Source organism: Paramormyrops kingsleyae, chromosome 2 (genome assembly GCF_048594095.1).
Source record: "Paramormyrops kingsleyae isolate MSU_618 chromosome 2, PKINGS_0.4, whole genome shotgun sequence".
Lineage (NCBI taxonomy): Eukaryota > Metazoa > Chordata > Actinopteri > Osteoglossiformes > Mormyridae > Paramormyrops > Paramormyrops kingsleyae.
In genome coordinates, this window is record NC_132798.1 from 32,968,735 (window position 1) to 32,993,566 (window position 24,832).

Consider the following 24,832-nt stretch of genomic DNA (forward strand, 5'->3'; position numbering starts at 1 on the left):
TGTATACAAATTAGACAAAAAACAAGCATCTAATATATGAAGCACTTGACGAAGAATTCAAATCCCATCAGAAACCCACCCTTAAGCCTCCTGGCATGAGGCATGGCTTAAAACATGAAAGACAATTATTTCCTAGGTAACACCCTTCTGAGAGTTCCAGGCCCTACCCATCACAGCACACTACTCTGTGATAGGCCGGTACGGCATCTTCCATTTGAAGTCCCACCCTTCACCAAACACTGGAACAGGTTCCCAAGCCTCCTGCCATGCTATAAACCTTGCCTCTCCCAGCAATTTAAAAGGAAGCCATCCCTGCCCTGCAATAACTTTCACAAGAACAAGCTCTCCCTTGATGGCCTAACTGTCAGAGATGTTCATGCCAGGGGCCAAGAAGCTTAACTCTGACTGCGCTGTAGCATAAATGGGAGTACCTACACGCCGAGCAGAGTTGGGGAGACAGGGAGGGGGCCACCACAGGTCAAGCCCTCTAGTCCCTATTCTTTGAGCGAGGACCTCGGAACACCTCAGACAGGAGCTCTGGAAGCAATTCAAGTTCTTGGAAGCTGTTCCAGGTCCAAGATGTGACAAACATCATTTTTCAAAACTACCATTGCAGATCGTCCATAAACCACCTGTGCTGGACGGCCCAATCACGCGTGTGAGAATGCCTTGCACTGAGGTATGCGCGGCAGTGTGGCCAGGGAGTCGGAGACATTTGGGGAGATCTCCAGCAAGCTCTTTGTGCCACAGGTGATCCCAACCGGGCTTCAGAGAGTTTTAGCTTCCACAGTTATAGCAGAGTCCCCCCTCCCACCCAACTCAGCCTCTAACCCTTCTTTGGTGTCAGAACCCTCCCCCCCCCCCCCAACCACGGTCAAATCCAGAAAACAAAAGCCACTTGGCAGCATGATGTCATCCTTGACCTGGAAAGGTCAGGGCCCCATGTCAACCCTGCTTCAAAGTGGACCGTCCTGCCCGCCATCTGCTCGGCGCCGTTACCTGACGGGCCGAGAGACCTGTGTGTCATGGCGGTTCTCCTCGCAATGGAGGCCGTGGTCCAGTCTATCGTTAGTGTCTACGGGGGTTTTTTTTTTTTTATGTACATTTCCTTTGTTTGTTTAACACCATTCTTTCTTCTATTCTGCCAAACAATGAGGTAAGACGTTCTTATTCAAAGCCAAGCAGACCTTCTGAGAGGGCGGGGTGGGGGGGGGGGGTGCAGACCCTATCTGGAAGATGAACTCACAGCACCCAGCAGGGGCAGCACCGGGTTCAATGGCTGCCTCGCCCCCATATTACCCAGCAGCCCCTTGTTCGAAAGCAAAGCACGCCTTTGATACTTGACTAGAAAGAATCTGGAGGCGTTACAGGTCCCTTTTGTACTTTGTGCGGCACAGAGTCCCATGTATGGGCGCCAAGACTGAACCCCCCCCCCAACCAACACCCTCTCACCCCACCCTCACAAAGAAAGATCACTGAATCAGAAAACACTTTTTTTCCCTAAGATCCCTACATTATGTTCCGTATTTTTAGGTTCCATACCATCCATAGGATGTATCAGTGCAGAACATGACCTTCCTGCTTTATGTTTTCTTTTCTTTTTTATTTATGGATTTGGGGGGTTGACAGAAGGGATTTTGAAAAGGGGGGGGGGGGGGGGGTAGTTTCTCAGTGGGTTCCCTTGAGCCCATTACATCAGAGTTTTTCTGCTTCACAGGTTCTGAGCCAGAGGCCTTTGTGAGGCAAGAAAATGACCTAAACTGACATTCAAAAGAAGAAAATAATAATAATAATAATAATAATAATAATAATAATAATAATGATAATAATAAGAATTAGTCAGATCAAGCTATTGCTTATGGCTGACTGTTTGGGAAGAGCAAATGTATATTTTGTAGTCGCTGTACATTACAGGACACACACGCTATAACATGATTTTTTATTATTATTATTATTTTTTTTTAAAGGAAAAAAAACTCCATTAAAACCTAGAAGCTTGGTTTAGCATAGAGAGTTTTGTGCCCTATACAAATTAAAATACATTTTGGTTTTGATTCATGTTACCTCCAACCTTTATTTATCACTCAATCATTTTATTAATTATTTTGACAGAATACACATTACTGCCTTGTAAGTTCTATGCAAGTAGCATTTACAACCAACTTGCATCACCCCCTGCCCGAATCGCATCCGAGACTGCAATGAACCCACCCTATGTCATCTCAGGGAGCATTAGCTCCATCTCAGAAGAATGCTGAGCCTGCCGTCTATAAGCGATCTCTCAGTGACCTGACAGGAGAACGGGCACAGAGAGCAGCCAAAAGAGAAGAAATCTATGTTACAATGGGCACCGATTTCCATCCGATGGTTGTCATCTCACAAGGAAGACCATGTCACCTGGTGTCCAGGCACCCACCCACCCCAAATGCACCCAGCAGCACAGCAAACAGCAATGTCAGCAACAAGAAGACACGCGAGCGTCTAATGCACCAACACAAGTGCCCTGTAAGTGAGGCTGGATGAAGCTAATGGACGACAACAAGAAACTAATCAGCTACAGAATTTCTGCATACTTCCAGGTAGCCAGTCTCCTGAAGTACCTATTGTTCCAAACTTAATTTACTTTGAAAAAAGACCTTCAACAAATTCACTGTACAGTATGGAGCAGTCGAACACATTCACACCCACTCATCCTCAGAGAGTGCTGAATATCTTCTTCCTGAGTGAAAGAGTATTATGGGCTGGATTATCTGAGCCAACTGATGTATTAGCTTAAGGGGCACAAAAAGGACGTGATGGGAGCGAGTCGTCCTCCATCAGCACAGCGAAACTCATGCAGGAGATTAACAGTGACATACAAAAGAGCCGGATTCCTGACAAAAGGAAGAGTTTTCATGCACGTGGGGGGGGGGGTGGGTCTGCAGCTCAGTCGTGTGATATGTTCTAAAGGTACAGCGAGGAAAAAGGGAGGGAAAGAGCAGAATGAAGGACACGAGAGGAGGCAGGGCATGGAGACCCAGGGGGAGGCTGAAGCGAAGGCAGTCGGGCTCCGATGAACAGGCCGCTTATTTCCAATGCTGCGATGGAGCTGGAACAGGGCTGGCGATCACAAGCGGGGGGCGGCGTCCAAAGCCCGCATCTCCGCAGGCTGTCACCCCCACTACGATCAAACAGGGGCGTTCCCTTCCATTCAGCCCTGGGGGGTGCTGGGACACCCGCCGAGCCTGGCCTGGAGTGTCGGAGAGGCGGGAAAGGGAGCAGGCGAGCAGCGGGGGGGGGGGGGGGGGTGGTTGCCGGGGAGAGGGGACCTGCGGTTGCAGCAATGTCCACATCAAGCCGCAGGCTGCTGGCGAGCTCTGGGCGGGAGGGGGGGTGGGGGGGGGTCAGCAAGTGGACAATGGAGGAAACCCTGGAAAGCAGCTGGCAGGGGAGAATGAAGGGCCTTTGAATTCAGAAGGGGAGGGGGGTAGAAAGAGGGAAAAATAGTCTACTAACCAAACTCTTCAAAACAATGAGAGCCCCGCCCCCACCTTAAAATCTAACCATCCCTTTAACCCCATGGCCATTCCCACACACACACACACACACACACACACAGATTAGGTATCCCCATCTTTGTGGGGAGTCTCTATTGATTTCTATGGGAATTACTCTAATCATAACTATGATAGCATTAACCCCTAACCAGCCCTAATCTTAATCATAAGAAATCAAACAAAATAGAGGACTTTCAGCATTTTTAGTTTTGATCTTGTGTTCTCAGATTTTTATAAAATTGAAGCTTACATTGTGGGGACCTGAAAAATGTCAAGCAAAAAAAGTAACCGGTTGAACCATATTGTGGATACAGACGAAGGGGGCGGGGCACTCTGGCAAATGGCTCTCGGACCTCCGCCAGGGGAGACCACTGCGCCATGAGGATGAAGCACTGTCCTGCCACCATCAGATACAAGCCTGAAGGTGCTTGGCAGTCCGGTGGTGGGGGAGAAAAAGAGGAGAGCTAGGAGAAACAGTATGTTGGAGGGGAAAAAAAACACCCAACTGGTAACCCAGGCCTTGGGTGATCACTATACTGCATTTAAAAATAAAAAAATTAAAAAATTAATGGATCAGAAATTCAGGCTGAAGAGGATCCATGACAACATACTCAGTTGACTTTAGCAGACTCTCACCGAATTAGAGAAGCTAAAGGCTAAAGCTAAAGGCTAGCCTGCATCAAGCTTAAGGCTATAGCTAAAGGCTAGCTTTCATTTAGCTAAATGCTAAAGCTAATGCTAAAGGCTTTCTTCGAATCAAGGGACAGGGTGGTCAGTTTTGTGGGCCTTGGTTTCTTCCACATAATGTAGATAAAATATTAGAGCTCGATTTGATGCAAGGCAGGGCTACTTCGGGAAGATGGCGAATTTTCAGAATTTAAATAATTGACGACGCAAGAAAATACAAGATGTTCAGAAAAAAAAACTCATAGGAGAATATTGTATTAGATATTATTGAGTTTACCCAAGAATGCATCGCCCAAATCAACAAAATTTCACAAAATGAGGGCTACATCCACAATAACACGTTTTCATTTAGAAATGCAAAAATTTTCTTCCGATTTAACCTTCCATCAACACTACAGTGGATCTTTTTCTCTGAGAAGCAGAGAAAATCATCAACAGTGTCCAAAAACTAATCTTGCCGTCACACATCAGTGTGGATGCTCTTAAATGTAATTTTTTTTTTTTTTTACACCTACACAGACTGGTTCGTTCTTAGCTCATGACCCTGTCCTGATTAGGTTTTGGGTAAGACCTGAACAGGGCAGTGCTAGGTGGGACAATTTTCGCCCCTATGCACTTGCCCAGTGTAGGCTAATATGCGCCATTAGCCAATGTAGGTTAAGCTACGTCTTTTGCCTTTTACATGGTGCAGTGTGGACGCAAATGTTTTTTTCAAAGCTAGTGACAACAGTAGTGTGGATACAGATCTTTTCTTTCGGAAACACATTAGTGCGGACCTAGTGTAAAGCAGTTTTCAAAAGCTGCTTCTGAGATTTTGGCGGGAAACATCCCACATTTATAGAGTTTCCATCCCCTCAAAGTAAAACACGCAGTTTGTCAGTTAACAGGAATGGTGCCATTTAAACTAAGTGTGAAAATGAGAGTGTGCTTGTGTGAAAGTACACCCCGCCAGGGAGGATCTGCTCCCATGTCACGCAACCAACCCCCCCCCCCCCCCAACATGATGCTACACTGGCTCACACACTCAAATCCTCACCACATTTTCCTAAAACAAACAAACGCCTCTTCCAGAACGTCTGAACCCGAGGAGCGGATGCAGTTCCCGGGACAGATGCCATTTCATTACTGGAGAGCTCACATGAAACAGCAAGCTGGTCTCTTGACTGCAGACAGAACGCCGTCATTCTGTGGCAAGGCTGTTCCATTGCTACCTGCCGGTTCATACCATTCCCCGATAGTGCCGCGCTGTGCAGGCCAAACCCGCTCGAGATTAACATGATGCAGGAAGATCGGCAAAGCTTGTAAACATTAACCCACCACATTATTATTTTTTAATGGACCGGGCAAAGTCTGAGCTTTTTAAAAGGAACTGGTCAGCTGCATTTTGCAATCAAAGTGCCAATTCTACACATACGCTTTTAAAAATTATTTACTTGGTAGTTGTTTGTTGGAAATTGTATGATCTTCAAAAGAGGAGATTGATAAAATGAAACACAGGGATAACGGCTCAGAAACATTACCTTAGCGGTCTGAGGTAAACCACACTTACCCTTGGCTTGCAAAGGGCTACAGCGTTTTTGGTTCAGGATAAGAGCGAATGGGTAAAACTTGACAGAACTGCTCAAACCTGGGCAGCTGGAAGGTTTGAATATAGAACATTTTCCGAATATTTTCTGAAGAGAAAAGCTGAAAATAAAACTGATGTGGTCACCAACTATTCCGGAAAACAAATTCAGGAAGTGTCCTGTGCTACAGGCTACAAGCTAACTGCTACGCAAGCAGAGAACCCCAGCGGACCATAGGTCACGGTGAAGCAGAAGCGGTAATGGCGCTGAGGGTGGAGGGGGGGGGCTGTCTCCAGGGCCAGCCCATCCTATTTCTGACCCCGTGTGGAAGGGCCATGTTTACACGCGACGAGCCAGCCGGCCGCATTCCCACTGCCGCGCCTCTGAATGGACATGTAACAGGTAAACGCGAGCTGGGCGCGTCCCCACAGCAAAGGGGCACACAGTGCCAACGCCACGGGCCGCCAGCGGGTCAGCGCGCCGCGCACAAACAATGCCGCCCTGTGCTCACGGTGGCGGTGGCAACAGCCAGACATCCATATTTTGAAATGAGTCATGCTTCAGACCGAAATAAGACGGCGAGGATGGGAGCGAGGCTAAAAAAGAAGTACAGAGAGGCCCAATTTAATGAAGGGTTAGACAAACAGCCGCCAAAAGAGCACGAGCGAGCCCAGTCAGGAGTTTAAAACGACACTGGCCCCGCAAGACGTGATCGACCGAGTACGAGCAAGGAGCGGAAACATGAGGAAAAAGGACTTCAGAGAACGAAAAGCGGGGAATCTCAGAGCAGTTTGGCTGTGGCGAGAGCAAAAACAGCTCGGCTTGAGGAAAGTATAACAAAGATTCACTTTTACCATCCAGTTGTATCTACACTGAGATCATTCTGTGCTGAACTCCCCTCAACATTATATACACACATAAGAACAGGAATTGGTCATCTGTCTATTCATAAGATACTTGTGTATTTACGTTAGCCAAGCATCAGTTAAACATAGCACCCTTAACATTTAATAGTGCCTACTCTGAGCAGTCCAGCAGCTACAAACTAGCTAGTCTGCTCTCTTCGCTTCTCAGAGGCTGTTAACCAGCAAGCTCCAAGTCTAAGGTCCAGTTCTTTGTCCACTTGGCTGGCGAATAACCTGCACAAACACGGTGTGCCATGACCCTAATTCCACACTGCGCGAAGCCCCCAGTCGCTTCCGTGTTCCCCGCATGAGGGGAGCCATCAGCAAGCAGAAGCCCTAGAGTTCACCTTCGTTTCTTCACATCTCTAGGGACCGGCTAATTAAACATTTTAGCTACCACCTCCCAGCCCTTGTTTTCCCATGCTTGACTAAGCGATGACATCAATACAGGAGAATATTCCGGAAAAATCTGTTAGGTTACACATCTCCCCCTCCCTAGCAACGCACTACTTTGGGGTACCCCGGGAGCCACCCGGGACACATCGCCTGGCAACAAATCTAGGACATGCCAGTATTTGGGGAAAAATAACAGTTATTTTTCAGACAATATGTATCACGCAGCTAGTTAGGTCAGGGCACACTAATAAAGAGATTCCTATGTCACTCCTGATAGGAATTCATCTTATGCTTTGGGCTCATCCGCTTACAGCTGAAGCTAACTGTTCCCCTGACGTTGCCAGTATAGACATCCTAATTCAGTCGCAGTTAGCACAAATACCCCCCCTCCCCCCACAAACAAAGCTGAGAGCTGATTTCCAGCTCTACTGTGCCTCCTATTGAAAACCTCAATCATATTCCCAGCTTAATTATGGAGGCAATCAGAGATTGCCAGTGTGCACAGAAATTTAAAAGGGCAAAAGTCACTCTGTATTACACATAACGCGGCTTTTACTAGGGTCCATTTCCATCAGAGCTGTGATCCTGCAGACCTTCTTAAAGAGTAAACCATTATATCATAAAGATCAAGAACGCCATTAACCTTATGAGGTCAGGATTCTGGAAAACTTACAATTCAGGGATGAGAGAAATCACTGCAGACAATTCTACAAGTGAATAACCAGGTGATAAGACATAAGTATCGCTTGAGAGTTGGAATTTTAAAAAATGGATTTTATAGCCTTGCAAGGGCTGAATATACTGGGAACACATGTAATCTGGGCAGTCATGACAGGCAGGAAACGGGTACAGCTTGTTGGTATGTTACACAGACCTAGCTGCTGGTTCTAAGCTGGCACTGCTCGCAGAAGGTCTAGAACCTCACAGAACACTCAAGTCAGTCAGGCATGACGACAACCAAGGTGTAGCAGCACCAAAGCATCAGGTTGTGTCGAACATTGAAGGTAAAATATAGTTTACAAAACTGATCAGCGCCTCAGAATAAGTAACGGCAGATGGATCCCCGGGGGGGGGGTCGGGGGGGGGGGGGGTTCAAAGCTGAGAAGAGCGACCTGCAGGATAAGGAACGTGAGGAGAAGCTGAGGCCGGGCCGCCGCCTGTCATCAGTCTCACAGAAGGCTCTATTCATGCCGGCAAACACAAAAACCAAAGTGTGCAGCAACTATGCCAAGTATTCCGGGCATCCAGATATTTGCCTGAGATAATATTTTAATCTTTTGTGTGGCACACCGTTCCAACCCTTTCTCATGACAGCAAAAGGCCATGCGAACGCCCCCCCACCACCTCTAAAGTTCATTTTAAAAGGAAGGAATGGTTTTCTTTTGTTTTTTTTTTTGTTTTTTGGGGGGGGTGTAGTGAGGGGGTAAAAGGTGAGGGTGGCGTTTTCTCCCTGGCCGGATACAGGCTGCCAGCATCAGCTCTGCCACAGGTATTCCGGGGCCTGGCTCAGTTTGATGTGCCGTCAGGCCGGCTGCAAACTCCCCAGAAGGAGATACCATCACCCTTCACCTCTGGCGGGTGTGTGTGCCAGCTACAGATAAGGGGCTGTGGTGGTGGGGGGGGGGGGGGGGAGAGAGAAAGAGAGAGAGAGAGAGAGAAATAATCTTTATAGAAGCTGCACCTGCTTCATAGCTAAACGAAGAGAAACTCTGAGGGATTGCAAAAAAAATAAAAAATTCAAATATGTGCTGCTTTTCCAGGTCCCGTCTTCAGCCGCATCCCCAGTGTCCGGATAGAGGCCAGGAAGGTGAGCATTTCGCCTCCATGCACCCGTACAAAAACACTGAAGGGTTTTTGGCAAAAGGTCACTTGAAAAGCCTCCCTCATTCCCACTAGAACTTTCCTCTCACACGGCTGTCTGCGGGAGGGGGAGGGGGGAAATAAATCTGAACCGATGACACGGGCTGACAGAGTAAAGACAACAGGTGCCACAATGACTCTTAGTGGGCTCCAAGTGGGCTTTTTGGGTGGGAGGTGAACTGCCCGGCTGGGTGTGAATGGAGTGCAGCCGTCCGTGTGCTCGATTTGGGCCCCGCTTCTCAGGTTGCGGCGTCCCCACGTGTTTCCAGCATTCCACTCCAGTACCGCAAGTGGACCCGCTGGCTTCTCCGAGTGCCGAGAGCAACAGCGACCGGCCGTGGCCACTAGGGGAGCAACGAGCGAAGACCCCGGTCATTTGGTGATCTACTAGAGACTGCCTCCACGGTGTGACCCCAAAACCCCCTCCACTGTGTCTTGCGCCAACACGGAGCACCAACACTGATGGTAGCATAGCATGGTGCTTGGCGGTGAGCTGAGCTAAGCCAACATGCAGATCTACGAGACTCTTTGCAGATTATGGAGCTCTCAAAGAAAAGAAAATCATTTTTAGACAGACGCTTTTTTAATATGCATTCAAAGATAAAACATTTATGTGGCCCTCAGACTAGCGTATCGCTCTCTATCCCCATAAGTAGCCCTACAGCAGGACAGACGGCAGGTTAAGCTCTTTTCTGCCATCAGAATAACACATGGCCTCCGGGACCAGAACACCTAACCTGACTTAGACGGGCCTGCAACAAAAGAGCCACAGGTGTTATGGCTGCAGCCGGCTGTTTAGTCTGACGTTGGGCAGGGCTGCAAAAGCCTGGCACATCCAGCAGACCCCGCGAAGCCGGACCTATGGGGTCCAGCACACAGCCACACCAGGATGGCGCTCAAGCACGTACACAGAGACCACAATCCGGCTCCCAGCGCCGGGGCTCACAGGGATGACCCACTTCCTTTGCTTTGGGGGTAACAGAAAAACTATAAAATCCCCACATGACGGAAAAAACACGGCTTCATTCCTCTGTCGGTCTGAACAAGGTGGTTTGCTGTTGTGCCCAGGTTGGCAGAGATGGCATGAAGTTAAAAAAAAACAACAAATGGATTACATAACAGGTCTGCATCCGTGATAAACAGACCCAGGCCAGTTTACTCTAACTCACCCCTACATGGCTACCAGCACTTCAAAAAAACAAAACCACATCAGAACAATACCTGCATCCAGGTTGTGAATTCCGTTGGGTTTGAAGAAACTTCCAGAAATATTTCAGAAATATGTTTTCAGGTAGGAGAATTGAATTACTAATACAATATTTAAATTAAAACAATTACAAGTTTATAATGACGGAAGGACTTGCAGTTGCAAATTGGATACCCAAGGCAAACCGATAGCTTGGCATTTGGTTTTAGAAACAGTTCTCTGGCCAGATTGTGAACACATTCGTCAGTAAAAGGAGCTCCGGAGGACAGTCTAGTCCATCCATGCATCTGTTCTGAGAAATGCAACAAATAAACAGCCCACCCCCCCAGGAGATAATAACGGCACTATGGACAGACAGCAGAGTGATGGCGAGCATCTCCATACCACCAGATGGTTCCTTAAAGAGCAGCAGGTTACCCAGGCTCTTGAACACAACCTTCCGGCCCTCTCAGCTACAATAAACAATTCAGACAAAGCTAGCTGTCCTCATGCTTCAATCAGTGCAATGCAAAACACCCACTGCAAAAAGCAAAACACCCACTGCAAAATGCAAAACACCCGTTAATTTGTGCAGTAATTAGTTTGGCAAATAATGGCAAGAGCTAAAGCCTGCATATCTGTGTAAACATACTTGCACACCTGTTACGTTTGGGAAAGCTTGCAGATTAGACTGGGTGTAGAATGGAAGTAATGTGAGTCCCACCCCAGGGCAGCCTCACCACCCCTAACCAAAATGAAAACAGGATGACAAATGCAGATTAAAACAGCAGGGACACCTGGGAAGTCTGGGAGGAGGAGTCTCTGTCCCATTCCATTCAAGCAGGGCTCACCACAGGCCTTTGTGGGACGGCTGTTTCCTTTCAAGGGTGCGATTACATCACCGGCTGCTCACCGTATCTCTCATTCGCCGCTCCGGCGGAACTTTGAAGCGCTTCGCCTTTGATCCTGCCATGGCACGGCCGTGGCCCCTCCCCATTCCATTAACCCCGCCCCCAATCCACAACAACATTCCACCACCTACTCATAACCAGCCCCTCCCTTAATTGTTCTAGAAACATCTAATTACAGGCGAAAACATCACCACCACCACTATGCCCCCCCCCCCCCAAAAAAACAAAAAAAACAAAAAACAAATCTTCTCTTTTACAGCAGTTTACTGAGAGGCACCCCTTCATCAAAGCTGAGGCCAGTCTCAACAGATCTTCTGTAGAGGGTTACACAACCGTTTGGTTCGTCATCTCTCTGAGTGGGGCTTAAAATCTGTATAAAATACCATGAAGGGGAAAACTGACAGTTTGTAGGCAACAGGGATTTAAATGCTAAAAACAAGAAGACTAAAACCAAGGGCAGGGTTGAGAAAGTATTGCTTCACAGCTCTGGGACCCGTTTAACACAAAGATTCTGCAACAGATGGACTAAAGTAAGATGCCTTCATTGGATTCCCTCTGTTATGAGTGAACAAAACGTTTATATAAATTCTGTGGCGATTTACAGCAAACGAAACTGGATCTTAGAATCTGACTCGCATTCATAAACTGCAGAAGATTTAGCATCATGGGTTGTTTAAAACTCGCCCAGTGTGACATCAGGGAATTCAACAGACACCGACTCCAAAAGGCTAAAGAAACAGACATGGCTTATGTCAGAGGTGTGTGTGGGGGGGGTGGTTATTTGGCTTAAGCAAGCAAATTTTCCTGACAGGCCCATTTTATTGTCAAGCTAGGAAACAGCAAGACAAATCCAAGCATGTGAGTGTAACGGTATTTCTTCCCTGGATCCTCTCCGCCATCTCATTTTATCACTGCTCCCGCACCTGTGACTAACCTTAAACATTCATTATGCAGCTGCGCTAGTTAAAACCTCCCTGACAGGAACTTGGGGGGGGGGGGGGGGTGCGCAACCTCAGCAGGTGCATTCAGAAAAATCTGGGTCACTCCTGACCCAGAACAATCTCCTTAGCGCAGGGAACGAAGAGCGAGAAGATGGAACAATCCATCTCGGATGCGAGGCACTGGTGTCCGGACGGCTCATCGCCCAGGGGGGGGTAAGGCCCAAGAGACGGCACTCCAACTTCCATGTGGCTCCCCAATCCATCATAGCAGCTCCTCTTGGGGGTCGCCATAGTTCCCCTCATTAAGAACGGCTGGCAACAGTTGCCGGGGAGCTAGGGCTGCATTTGTAGGGAGGGAAGCGGAGGATGAAATAGATCAGTCCGCAAAATGGCTTTCCAGGCAGACGTAAAGCACAACATTAATAACCAGTGCAAGAGGAGGAGAGGCAGGGAAACACAAACAAGAATTCTTCTCCATTACGGTAAAAAGTTGAGGGAGCCAATTGAGCCGAACCGATGGACGTCAGCTAAGCCTTACATGAGGCTTGTTTAACGCACAGGATTAATTAGAGTAATCAGTCATAGCAAAGGAGCACGACAGCGTGAGGATAAATGACACCCGATAGGTCTACAGGGTTGCTAGAGGTCTACCCTGACGCCCGATTGGCCTTGCTTTCAGGAAGACGATCCATCTGGGGAATCGCCAAGTGGTGAACATTTAAACAGGAAGCCCCCTGACTAAGCCAATTCATTTTACACACCCAATTACAGTTTTTTAGCTTGGGAAAGACCGAATGCTTATACAAATTACCAAGCCTTACATGATGACACCAAGCTCGACTGATTCTGCACATATAGTGCTCACTGTGCTACTGTGTTTGTGACAAGGCCAGAGACACATCAAGCACACCTTTACAGACACTCCCTTCCAGACTCACTCCAAACAAAATGCCACCGACAGCTTTGTCACCATGTACCAAGGTCTGCATCAGCCCTGGATTCCCAGTCTGGCCTCTGCAGAGAATGTCTGCTTCTGCTCAGTGATGTAGAGGTTTCACACGATGGACAGTGGAGAAGCAGAATTTTGCCACCTGTTAAACTTGCCCAACATTAAGCTAACTCAGTTAGAGGCACAACGAAGAAGGTTAATAGCAATGAAACATTTATGCAAAACACGGGATGCAGAACATCAATGTCGTACAACAACCACTGTGAATAACAGCTATGTGGATGGAGAATATTTGAGCTTAAAATAGGCCTCATCGCTGGTGAACTGGTTTTAGGAATCTAAAGTGAGCACATTTACTTGCATGTTACCTTTCCAGCTACCCAATGGGTGATATCAGCCACAAGAAAAAAAAAAAAAAAAGGATGCAATCAAAGAGAAAATGAGAGGAGGAAGCACATACTTCAAAATACAAATGCTGTTCTGGACGAATCTGATGCACAAGACACTGACAAATGATAGAAATGGAGACGAATGCCATGTATATTTCAATGAGGGTCATCGGAAACCACACAAGGTTCTGTGGCCACACTAAAAGGTAAATGGCTCTATGTTTACACAAGGAGTTCCACAACAGATTCACTACCATCATGAAAGGTCATCTGCATCCCATAATTTCCTGCCCCGCATGTTCTGCCCCACAGGAGGATTTAACAGACTGCCGCAGACCTCAATCCCGTAGGACTTCCGGGAGCGGTTTGGAGAAGTGATCAGTCGCACTAACCTCAGTCCCGCGGAATATTTCAGGAAGGGCTTGCAGGTGGGGGGAGGGTTGAGTTTCTGGATGGATTTACAGAGAGCGGTCTCAGCTGAGGGGAGGCCTACACCAGCATTTCAGGCCTCTCCATCAGCCAATAATAAAGCAGTGGTTCTCAACTCCAGCCCTGGGACCCACTGTTATTGGCTGATTAAGAGGCCATCCGAAAAACCCGCACCCACACCGGCCCTCCACGGAACAGGATCCCCACCCCTGCTCTACACTTTCCTGATATCTGGTCCATAGAGTCTCTTTGCTGTTAGTCAGCCTGAAATCAGCCATCATGCATTTTCATTCTCAGTTGTTCAAGATTAAGGTGGGAAAGTTTGAGCAAGTGGCCAAATCAACATGAGTGAATCTGATCTGAAGCGAGTTTCACACAAGCTTGAGAGTCAGTGTGTGGGAGACCCATCCCTGTGGGCGGGAAGGAGTCCTAACTAGCTCCGTAATCTTGACGCTACCTCAAAAAAGGTTGACTTGTTAAAAATAAGACCATTTTAACCCAAGGGCCTACCGGGGGCACCAGGCCGGATCTCCCGAGGAAGGAGTGTGGAGGAGGCTTTACGAGAGGAAAACAGCTCTTAAATGCCAGAGGCGCCCTGATCAAAGGGAAGAAAAGGATGTGAACAAGCATACAGTAATTAAGAGCTACGCTGGAGCTATCAGGCAAACCCCCAACAGGACAAGCTGCTCACCCAAAGCCTCAGTACAATCTCACCAATTTCCGGGGTGCCGTGTGCGCAGCAGTGGAATGAAGCTATGGGGTTCAAATGCACGCCAGCCTGCCAAACACAATTCTAGCCTTGAGTAGTTCACATGCTAAAGAAAGGGTGACACATTCCTCGTCTGTCGAAAGAACAGACAGCGGGAGGAGAAAGCGGAAAGAGCGCACTTTAATCGTCGGTACGGTCCAAACGGGTAGAAGCACAGCCTAAAATTACCCAGACTGGAGCACTAAAATCAAACGCGCTGGCGGTTTGAAATGATAGCACTTAAAATACAGCCGTGGCCGCAAAACCAATAAGTGGAAAATATAGTCAAGCAGCACGTTTAACCTTTTAAACCCAGAGCCGAAATTTGCTACTGTTGCCCGGAGTTGGGAAAAGCCAAGTAAGAGTCCAACCCCAAGCTGAGCTATGCTGGAGTCTTCCCCAGCCCAGTACGACACCTTCTTTAAGTCCATTTCCAGTGACCATGGTGTCTTTTTCTACACTGAGGGGGGTCACGAATGAGGACACAGACCATCCACATTGGCTATTCACATCTCCTGCTGGTGCCCACCAGCTAATGTCTATGCCTCTGTGAAGGACTGACCAGAGAAGGCAAGACCACATACGCTTAGAGTAGAGGAGAACAAAGCAAACACAAAAGTTTACACACATCCCCATCCCAAGGCACATTATGTCATCGCTACAGTAAAACTAAGATAAAATGAAACACGATGAAAGTATAAGACAAGTATTTTACACAAAACTGCACCATCTTAAACATGGAGAAAGAACTGGATGCCGCTAGAGAACAGTCACAGAAAAGTTTTTAATAAGTTTTTTTGTGTGTGTGTGTTACAGCCAATGCAAGTCATCACACTATCATGTGACAGTAAGTAACTTTGGAACCAGCGATAAAGTGCTCCTTTCTATACACTCAGATGGAGCGGTTTCGCAGGAGGCCGTGTCACCTGTCAAGACCAACACCAGACACTGTCCAACTCCAACGGAGCTCAACCTCAAGCCCACTATGGCTACCCACCTACACCAAACAGAACCGAACAACTTCACTTTTTTAGGTAAACTTAGAATGTGATGCAGAAGTCCCCCAATGGATTTATACACCCCAAAAAGGACACACTAAGCTTTTTTCCAGCTAGACACAGTGGTCCAGGACACACAACTTTAGCCTTCAAATCAAAAGTCAGAAGTGGTTGAACTCTCAGCAATGCATTCAGGCTTTACAGGACATAGCAGAAATATCCATGGGATCTGTGACTCGTTGCTTCCAAAGACCAAGATTCCTTTAGCAGCCAGGAGTACATGGATGATGATGATGAGGAGGAAAAGATCGGAGGTATTTGGGAGTAACTGCCGGGGGGCACAGTGCTGTATGAGACATCCTGGGAATCTGTGTAGTGAGGGGTTATCAGAGATCAGCCATTGCTGGGGCACCTGCCCCATCCACTAGCCCAGGGTTCTTCAACTCTGGACCTCGATTCCAAATCCAGGCCGTGTTTTCAGTTCTCCCAGGTAGTTGTTTAATAATTACTGATTCTGATTGGTCAGAGGCTTCACACCTGACTGACAGGTAAAGGAAGGCTGGAAAACCAGCAGTGCTCGGACCTTGAGGACCGTGAGTTGAATAACCCTGCACTAGCCCTAGTGCTCAACCCTGATGAGATACTTGCTGCGACCTGGTTAAGCACAGAAGGGTATATCTGAGAAAGGTTTAGGCACAGGGACATCTGCCAGCCAAAAGGACATTTAGAGGGTTACCCAGGTCTGCACAGAACAGGGGAGACGAGAGAGGAAGCCCAGGAAAAGTAACAGGGCTGTGTGGTCTGCAGAGGCAGCAGTGGACTTGTCTCACATTGTGGAGACAGCAGAAAGGGTGAGGTGCAGCAACAGTCCCTCTATCAGAAGCCCAGGTCACTGCAAATAGTGCCATCCAGCTACCTGGCAGGTTTCTTGTCACGTCTATAGACTCGGACATTCCCTAGGGGTTAGGACACACTGCGGGGTCCAGGGTCCTCAATAACTCCGTGCCAGCACAGTATACTGTCATAAAAGACATCTCAGCTAAATCGCGGGATTTCCTTAAAAAGGGAGACTAGTTTACTAATCAGACTGCGTATTATTCCTCAATTGCAGGCGTATGACGGGTGCAGTTATCACACATATTGCAAATCCTGAAAAACGCCTCCACTTACACGTTTCACGTTATTATCTAAAGGGTTTAAAGCGAGAACATCCGACTACAGCGGGGCGACGCTGCTTCTTTTCCAGCTCAGCTTTATCCCAGTCAATCTGATAATTACAGCTGTTAGAGACACACGAAACCGATGCGCGGTTTCAGCTCACTAACGGACAGAAAAACGGCGAAATTGCCCGGCCCGCGTACATTTTGCTTTAATTTGATGTCGTCTCTGCGGCTCCTGGATCCCACCCCCTGGAAACCCGGCGTCAGGCAGTCTGCCGGAACGGGGACTGGCAAGGCGGCCCGGCTCAATGGGGTTTGTGTTCAGGCCGGTATCGGGGGCTTTGAAGGCATCACGGGTCCCGGAGACTAAACCGGGTCACTCATCAATCCCCATTCATCTTATAAGAATAAATCACTGGAGGGAGGAGGGGGGTTGTTATTGGACAAACAAAAAAGGGTGATATTACAAGCAAACTACACGAACTGGTACAGGGTCTTATTTGCTTAAATTCCCATCCACTTATTTAAAAATATTATTTTTAATTAAGAGTCCATTTGTCCTTGTTTCTGACTGTTAGTTTCCATGTTTGTCTTATGGTGCCGATCGTTTCACCCTCCTTTCCGTAAACTGGTTTATATAAGTATGTATTACACTTTTCATACCCGCTAAACACAGCAGACTTTAAAAGGGAAGGAAACAAAGCCGCAAGAAGTTAAATTGCCCGGACCGCAAGTATTTGCACACAAAACGCAGAGCCGACATCAACCCATCCAAATAGCGTCTGAAATTGAAAGGTGCGATATTAAACTTGCCCGTCAGGAGCTGCATAGCAGGCCCAGTGAAACTCCATTTTTTAATGGGTCCCGGTCGGGAAATAAGCACGCATTAAATACACCATAAAGTTATACAACAGCGGCAAATGAACAACTTCTCGGGTCTGTTTGTGATGCATATAGGCCCACTACTTCCGCTGACATCCCCGTTAAGTAATAATGAATATTGCACTAAATGTATTTTAATCACTTTTATGATAAGCTCTATGCAGTAAGGGATAGCCGTCACTTTGTTATGGTCTTATTTCAGGATAGTAAAAAATTAGATATTTTTAAAGCATTTAAAATTTCTTATAAATGTTCAGAAGTCTTTGTAGCAGTAGGTCCGCCCGGGGCACAGAGGGGCACAGAGGGGCACACCCCCCCCCCGGCATCCCTACCCTATTTGTGAGGAGTTTGCCTGATCTCCCCATATTACAAGCTTTGCCTTGGGGTATTCCGATGGATGTTTTCCCGATAATTAGGGGGAAACAGAAGTACTCGGTTTTACTTGTGATTTAATTTCACGCTGTAAATAACGCATATTGAACCGCGCTCATCAGAGTGGAACCGGATCGGTTCAACACCCGTCACCCACGGCTCAGATAACGAATATGCCTTGACAATCATCCAGCTCCCAAGCTTAAGAAAATAAATCATGGAGCACACGTTTGCCAGTTAACAATTCATTTTTTATCCTGCGGGCAAATACTTGTGTGAAAGACCGCTCCCCCCGGCATCGCTTTTAATAATGCCCGACACATTTAGCCGCATTCCCAGCTCCCATGTCCGATGATTACAGGTTTACAGGCAGATATCAGCCCCACTGCCGGGCTGCATAGCCCTCCAAGACTCTACTTGCACTTGTAGAGCTAAAAGCTCCTATTTTACGCACCGTTTGTGGCTGGAAATATCCGTCATGTTACCGTCCCCAAGTTAGAACTAAACGGAGATTAAATGAAGAACTCGACACCCACCAGATCTCTCTTGATCACGAGCAACTTATTATTTCAATAGTCCCACAAATATCCAGTCCCAATAATAGTTTAAGCGTCACGGTAGTAAAATATAGACATACACAATTACTCCGCAACAAGTGCTGAATAAGAGAAATAAAGTCAGATTACTTTGTCGAAATCGAGGCACTGGCAGATGCCTTGGTTAAATCATTTCTAGCGCTGGTAATGATGAATCCTACAGATTACCCGGGTGTACAACGAAATATTCTAGGTCAGAAAACCAACACGAAACATAAATCGTAACTGTTCTGCATCTCAGACTTGGGTGGATGAATATCTGTCGCAATTTCTCGTGTTTTTTGTAATGCATGCAATAGCAATGTATCGATATGCAGCCAATAACCAAACAGCCTGTCTCTTCTCTTTTAAAGCAGCAGAAAGTGTCTGACAGGACGCAGCATCTTTCAAAGCAAAGTACAGATACATTAAGCTGCATGTGGGCTTGCAATGGCTGCGGTATTTTTGTCACAAAAACAGTTTGCGATGTGCAAGTTCAATTGCGAATTGAAGATCTTTTTTCTCCCCACTACGAGATAGAAGCCATCTTGTGACCACATAGCTAGCTGGCTAGCTAGTACCATCCTCTCATAAATAAATGTACCCCCACCCCCAAGCGCCCAGTACACACGCGTCCGTACGCACCACATGCAAAGAAAGTTGCGCCAACTGATGAAACCGACTCAAACATCCGAAAAGTGTCCGCAAGTGCGAGCAATACAATGTAACACAGATTACGCTCATTTATTCTTTTATACCACATACCTGCACGATTTCGCCCTCTGCGCTGATGGTGGCTCCAGCTTTAGAGAATCGTCCCTGCAAACCTGTGGTGTATGTAGTATAATCTCCATTTGGACTTGATTCAAACAGTACTACTTCCACAAAGGCGGTATCCTTCGCGAAAACGCTTCCCAAGCAAGCTGCGACCGCAAGGGACGCGAAGATCACCGAATCGGCCACCCGATCTGAGACTCTTCTTGGTAAAATCATCTTGCCGGCTGGATCAGCGCCGATCGGAACATAATTTCCAGGGATTTTTTTAGAGGGGGAAGCCCTTGGCTATCTCTGAAATTAAATCTCAGTGGAGACGTTGAGCGGCTGAGCTTAATCTTTTCCTGGACGCGTTTATTTCACCATCGCAGCCTTGTCATTTACCGGGTCTGTCTACACTGCTTCTCGCTCTTTCTCGCTCTCCTTCCAACTCTACAAAGCGGATCTCCTTTGATCTCCAAACACGTGATTTTCTAAGTTTTTTTTTTAGTTTTTTTTTCCTAAAGGGTTATCCCCACCCACCAATCTTCCTGACCCTTTACTTTCCACTCCCAACTTTCGGCTGCCATTGCATATTTAAGGAGGCGCCACTGGATGGGTGGGGGTTGTGGCCGGGGGGAGGAGGAGGTTAGTGGTGCCAAGCTAATAACGGAGGCAAAGGCGTCCCCCGCGTTATTACGTTTTCGAAGCACATAAAGAGACACATTATGTGTTTTTTTCCACAACAACCAGGTATACTACACAATATATTATATTTATACAGTCTTAATGCCTTAAGCATCTTGTTACGAGGACGCTGTGGATGCATATTGTTGTTAGTTATTTTTAATTTTATCGACAGTAGGCTACATGGGCTGAGGTTTTTAGGAGCGGAACCACCTTAAAAGAGATGCGCTGCGCTGTGCAGAGCTCCAGTTGAACCGGGGTAACTTCAAACGGGTTTGCGAAGTGTTGTTGTCTCTGGCGCTGCACTGCAGTAGATTATCTTAAGGCGAGCATTAGAATACCAGGCTTTAAACTAGTGAGTACGTAAAAAAATCGATTAAGGACTACTGGAGAAAAATATTAATTGTAAAATTGTAATACTGCAACTTGTATTCGTCCTTAAATGATAGTTTTAACAATGTTCCACTTGCTCAAAAGTGTCCCCCATTTCTCATTATCATTATTATTATTATTGTTGTTGTTGTTAGCGTATGTGCCTAAACATTTTTCCTGCAGTAGCATACGTATAGATTCCAAACACCGGTGACCCGTATAGAACAAGCGGGTACAATAGATTGATGGATGGATGGTATCATTTATAGAAAACAACTGATATTAGCTTCAATTAATAATATGCATTATTGATAGTCATGTTGTTGCCCAAAACTTTACTCTTTTTATTTTTTATTTTTTATTTGTATGTTTTAAAACGAAGAAACCCAACGCTGATTTTTTATTTTTTTTAATCAATGGACTGTCCTTAGGATAGTTAATAAAACCATATCAATAAACATGCAATTAAGACGAATCACACACATGAATTCAGCATGCAGCTACGGGCTACAGCTTTGTATTATCAAAGACCTTTTCACTTATGGTGTGGCTTTTCCCTGTGGAACAATGGCATTTCTGTGCAGGACAGAAATTTCTTAGGAATCTGTAGTTGCTGGCATCTCTTGTGGGTTGTAGGTCATCCACAGAGCCTGTCCACGCCACTTTCCCTGAAAGGCGCTTGCTTCCCTTGTCACTGCAGGACATCGGTGTCTTTGTCTGAAGAAACAATTTGTGGGGGGGAAAACAATAAACAAGCACTCAAGGACTTTACAGTGCTGGCATCGTTCACATCCAATGTGTCCTGGGTTATGTACACTGTACACTTTTAACACCTACGTACCAAGGATATAATAGCACTCTTTATTGAGAAAGTCGGACCTGGTCAGCCAGCAAAAACTCTTCTACAGTCTCTCTGTATGCTGACAACATGCAGTGAAACATTTTCTTCAACTGGATTCTGTATATATTGTTGCTTATGGATGTTTATCAGGCTTTGTTGATTCCCCCAGAAATACAGCAAATAGAGCAGTTTGGTGAGAGCTCACGAGGCATATTTATTGAGGTTTCTGGATGTTTGATTCCGGTGCTGGCCGATTTATATGCATTAATGCAACAGGTAGTGGGGCGAGGTGTCATGAGTGTGCAGCACCCTACGCCTACATAGATCCACACTGAGCAGTCCCAGAGAGGTATTTGAGAACATCGACAGATTTGGTTTAGTGTCAGATGTAGCAGCAAGATTATGAAAAAAACAACTGTAGGACTTCTTAGGTCAAGAATGCCAAAAAAAAAAAAAAAACAGGACGCTTGAAAATGGTCCCCATATGTCTTGGTGAAGGATGTTAACTTAGGTAAAATGATTTCTTGGGGGGGGGGTGAACTTCAAGCAAGGATGTTTCTTTTGCCTCTAGCATGTCAATTATTTGCAGGTCTGGATTTTAAATGATGTCACTGGGGATCTGGATCCTGATCATCCCCACATGTTCCTCCGTGCCGGATTCTGTTCTCCTGCTGCTCACATTCAGAAGCGTGTGATGTGTGGAGTGTCACTAACTTGCATGCTAACAGAGGCTTAACATTGCTGAGGACCAGTTAGTTGCTTTATGGGTGTTTGGCACAAAAAAAGCTTGTGATACACACTAAAACAATTTAGTAACTGGCATAGATACACGTTGATTGAAAACCCAATGACATACCAATTCGGCCAATGATTGGCTCTGAACTGAATGAAAAATACTCGCAGAGTATGGCGATGCACAATATTTACTGTGTGTAAAAAAAAGTCACAATCAGCCAACCTCCAACAGTTTACCCAGAAGAGGTGACTTGGTTAGTTTGGGACTGGAGTTTCCAAAGAAGTGAGACAAATTTTACACCATGAGTCCAATTTTACGCCGTAAGTCGAATTTTACACCGTAAGTCCAAGACCCTGACGCTGGGAGTGACATCTGAGAACAACACATTCAAAATTCAGGTTCAAAACATCACAGACAGGAGATTTCAGTCATATTTTGCTTGAAGTTGCATAAGCCACACCATGTGATCAGGTTTCCCATCTGATATTGTGTCTGCCCTCCATTTTCTGTAATCGCTTATCCTATTCAGAGTCGCAGAGGTCCAGAGTCAATTCTGGAGGCTCCAGGCTATGAGGCAACCTATCACAGGGCACACTCACACACCATTCACCAACACACCATTCACCCACACATGTAGACTGACAGAAAATTCAGTAACTCCAATTCACTTCAGCATGTTTTTGGACTGTGGGGGGAAACAAGTACCCGGCGGAAACCCCAGGATAACATGGGGAGACAAGACATGGCAGCATGGCAGAGACTCGAACCCGGGTCTCAGGGGTGTGAGGCAATAACCAAAGCACAGATTGTAAAGTACCATGAGTGAGAGGTTTGCACACTTATATAATACTGTAATGAATAATACCTTCCCATATGTCTACCATCAGTAAATGTCAGGCGTAGTGCCTTTTTTGTATGGATTTGTTGATTATAGTCTTTCAAATATTTATCCAGATTTAATGGCTGAGTCAATTAATTGATAACAATGAAGTAAAACTGCCTTTACCTAAATGGTTGATGATGTAAAATAAGATCACTGACACCTGTATGGTTTCAGTGAAAAGGGCCTGTTTGCTTAGTAACCACAAATATATATTTGTGTAATCCAGTCCAAACTAATGTGGATGGGTGATTCTGAATCAGACTCACTGTAACCCCTATTCTCTGAATATTAATGAAAAGTACTGAGGTGCGTCAACTGCATTTGCTTCCGTTTTTCAATTGGGATCTATATGCAGCAAACATTGATAGCTCCAGATGCCATTGTTCATTGAGCATTTGCTCTGATTTAGAAAATATAAGATTACTTTGATTCAAGTGTAAGTTTCCCTTAATATCAAGTTAATTGTCAGCTAACGACTTAGAGAAAAAGAGCTGTTGATTAAAGGCACATTAAAAACATACCCCAGGTAATCCAGTGAATCATCCTTTAGGTATGCATGTCGGCTCCACTGTTAATCGGCGTTTAAGATTTTCCGGGGAACACGGGATGAAGCAACAAGAGAGGAAGAATGCAGATAATTACAATGCGGAGAGATCATTCAACCCTCCCCACTTGTCTGCAAGAAAAAAAAATACATTATTTTCAGTTTGCCAGAATGCCACTTGACAACGCGAAGGCCCAGGAAAGGAGTGACAGCTGCTGCAATGAGGAAGAAGGAGCAGCGTAATGAGACGAGAGCAACAGGCTGGCATGCAGCGGGGAACGGCACGCCTGCCTCTTTTTCGGAAAGTATCAGAAGCATATGACGCATAAATACACGTTTGAAGTGGTCGTACACAAAAAAGAAAATTAAGAGTAGCAATCCTCCGTGATTAGATACCGACCGCGTTTTTATAATATTATGTTTGTATTATAACTATACTTTATGAATTAATGAATAGTTCTAAGACGTAACTAACATGTGGCAAAATGGACAAAGAATATCGCTGCACAGCGTTGTTCCTACAAAACTTTAAAGTATGTTATATGTATAAATAGCCTACATATACAGAAATCATGAGCGAGAGCAATGTCATCATTGGGTTCGCGTCTCCATGGTGCCATGACCACCATCTCCGTGCCCACAGAGTCCTCATTTAATGAAACCCGGCTGGCCCCTACTATGCTAATTGACTTCGGAGTCAGCCGGGTGGGTGCTGGAGGTGCATTTCAGGAGACATGGAAGAGACGGTGGTGGAGGCATTTGTGGCAGCGCAGTGACTTTGGTCTTTGTGTGCTGCCCGGCCGTCCGTGCCTTAAAGGATCTGACCCTTTTTAATGTTTGAGTATTTCTACAGTGAAGTCATTTGTTTGACGCTATCCTACTCGCGTGGCAGCTTCTGCTCCACAGACATACTTTATGTGAGTTTCTGGCTGAAAATTGTAGACTGCTAGACTCAAGACGCCTTTAGAAATGTCAATGTTACAAATGTGGTCCACATAACAATAAGATAAGTCAATGCGGTTGTGAACTGCTTAATGAGTGCAAACTGGACGTATTCCGAGCGCTGGAGCTTTCTTCACCTTTAGCGTTGTTAATAACGGGGATGTCTGGGTAGCAGACACAAATCGATCGCAGCACCCTACCAAGCTGAAAAATCATCTGTGTGCAGCAACAGACATAAGCTGGTCCTGTGAGGGGAAGGGAGGGAACTGGATGGTTTGGCTGGCTTTTCATGCGGCAGCAGGATGTGCCGGGCTAGGAGCAGATGACACCGATCTGCGTGTCCGGGCAAATGCGCGGCAATTAGGCTACGGGTTCATTTTCGCCGGTGTGGAGGATAATCCGCTACTGAACAAAATAATTAATCACACCTCAGGTTTCATTAGCCTGCATTTTTACGCTGGTCTTGCCTCATTGATGTGCATGGTGCAGAAGGTAGAAGTACCGGTAAAGGTTATAACGAGCAAATCATCATTTTGCAGCAATATCAGTTCTATTTTATGAGAGGTTCTTGAGCAATTTCATGGG

The 24,832-nt window shown here is 46.2% G+C and overlaps 1 protein-coding gene and 1 long non-coding RNA gene across 5 annotated transcripts in view; both read right to left on the bottom strand.

The window, feature by feature from the left end:
• znrf3 (zinc and ring finger 3) overlaps positions 1-19,787 on the bottom strand; it is a 58,499-nt gene extending 38,712 nt beyond the window's left edge. For all 4 annotated transcript variants that reach the window (XM_023812352.2, XM_023812351.2, XM_023812350.2 and 1 more), the window contains exon 1: positions 19,255-19,787. In XM_023812352.2, coding sequence (XP_023668120.2) covers positions 19,255-19,482 — 228 coding nt within the window. In that variant the 5' untranslated portion in view covers positions 19,483-19,787. The remainder of the gene's footprint in view (positions 1-19,254) is intronic.
• A 945-nt stretch (positions 19,788-20,732) lies between these two features.
• On the bottom strand, positions 20,733-24,585 carry LOC111844149 (uncharacterized). The gene is made up of 3 exons (XR_002838320.1): positions 24,385-24,585; positions 23,283-23,437; positions 20,733-21,018 (listed from the first exon to the last, which is right to left on the bottom strand). It is a non-coding gene; the product is annotated as an uncharacterized lncRNA (long non-coding RNA).
• Positions 24,586-24,832: the final 247 nt, after the last annotated feature.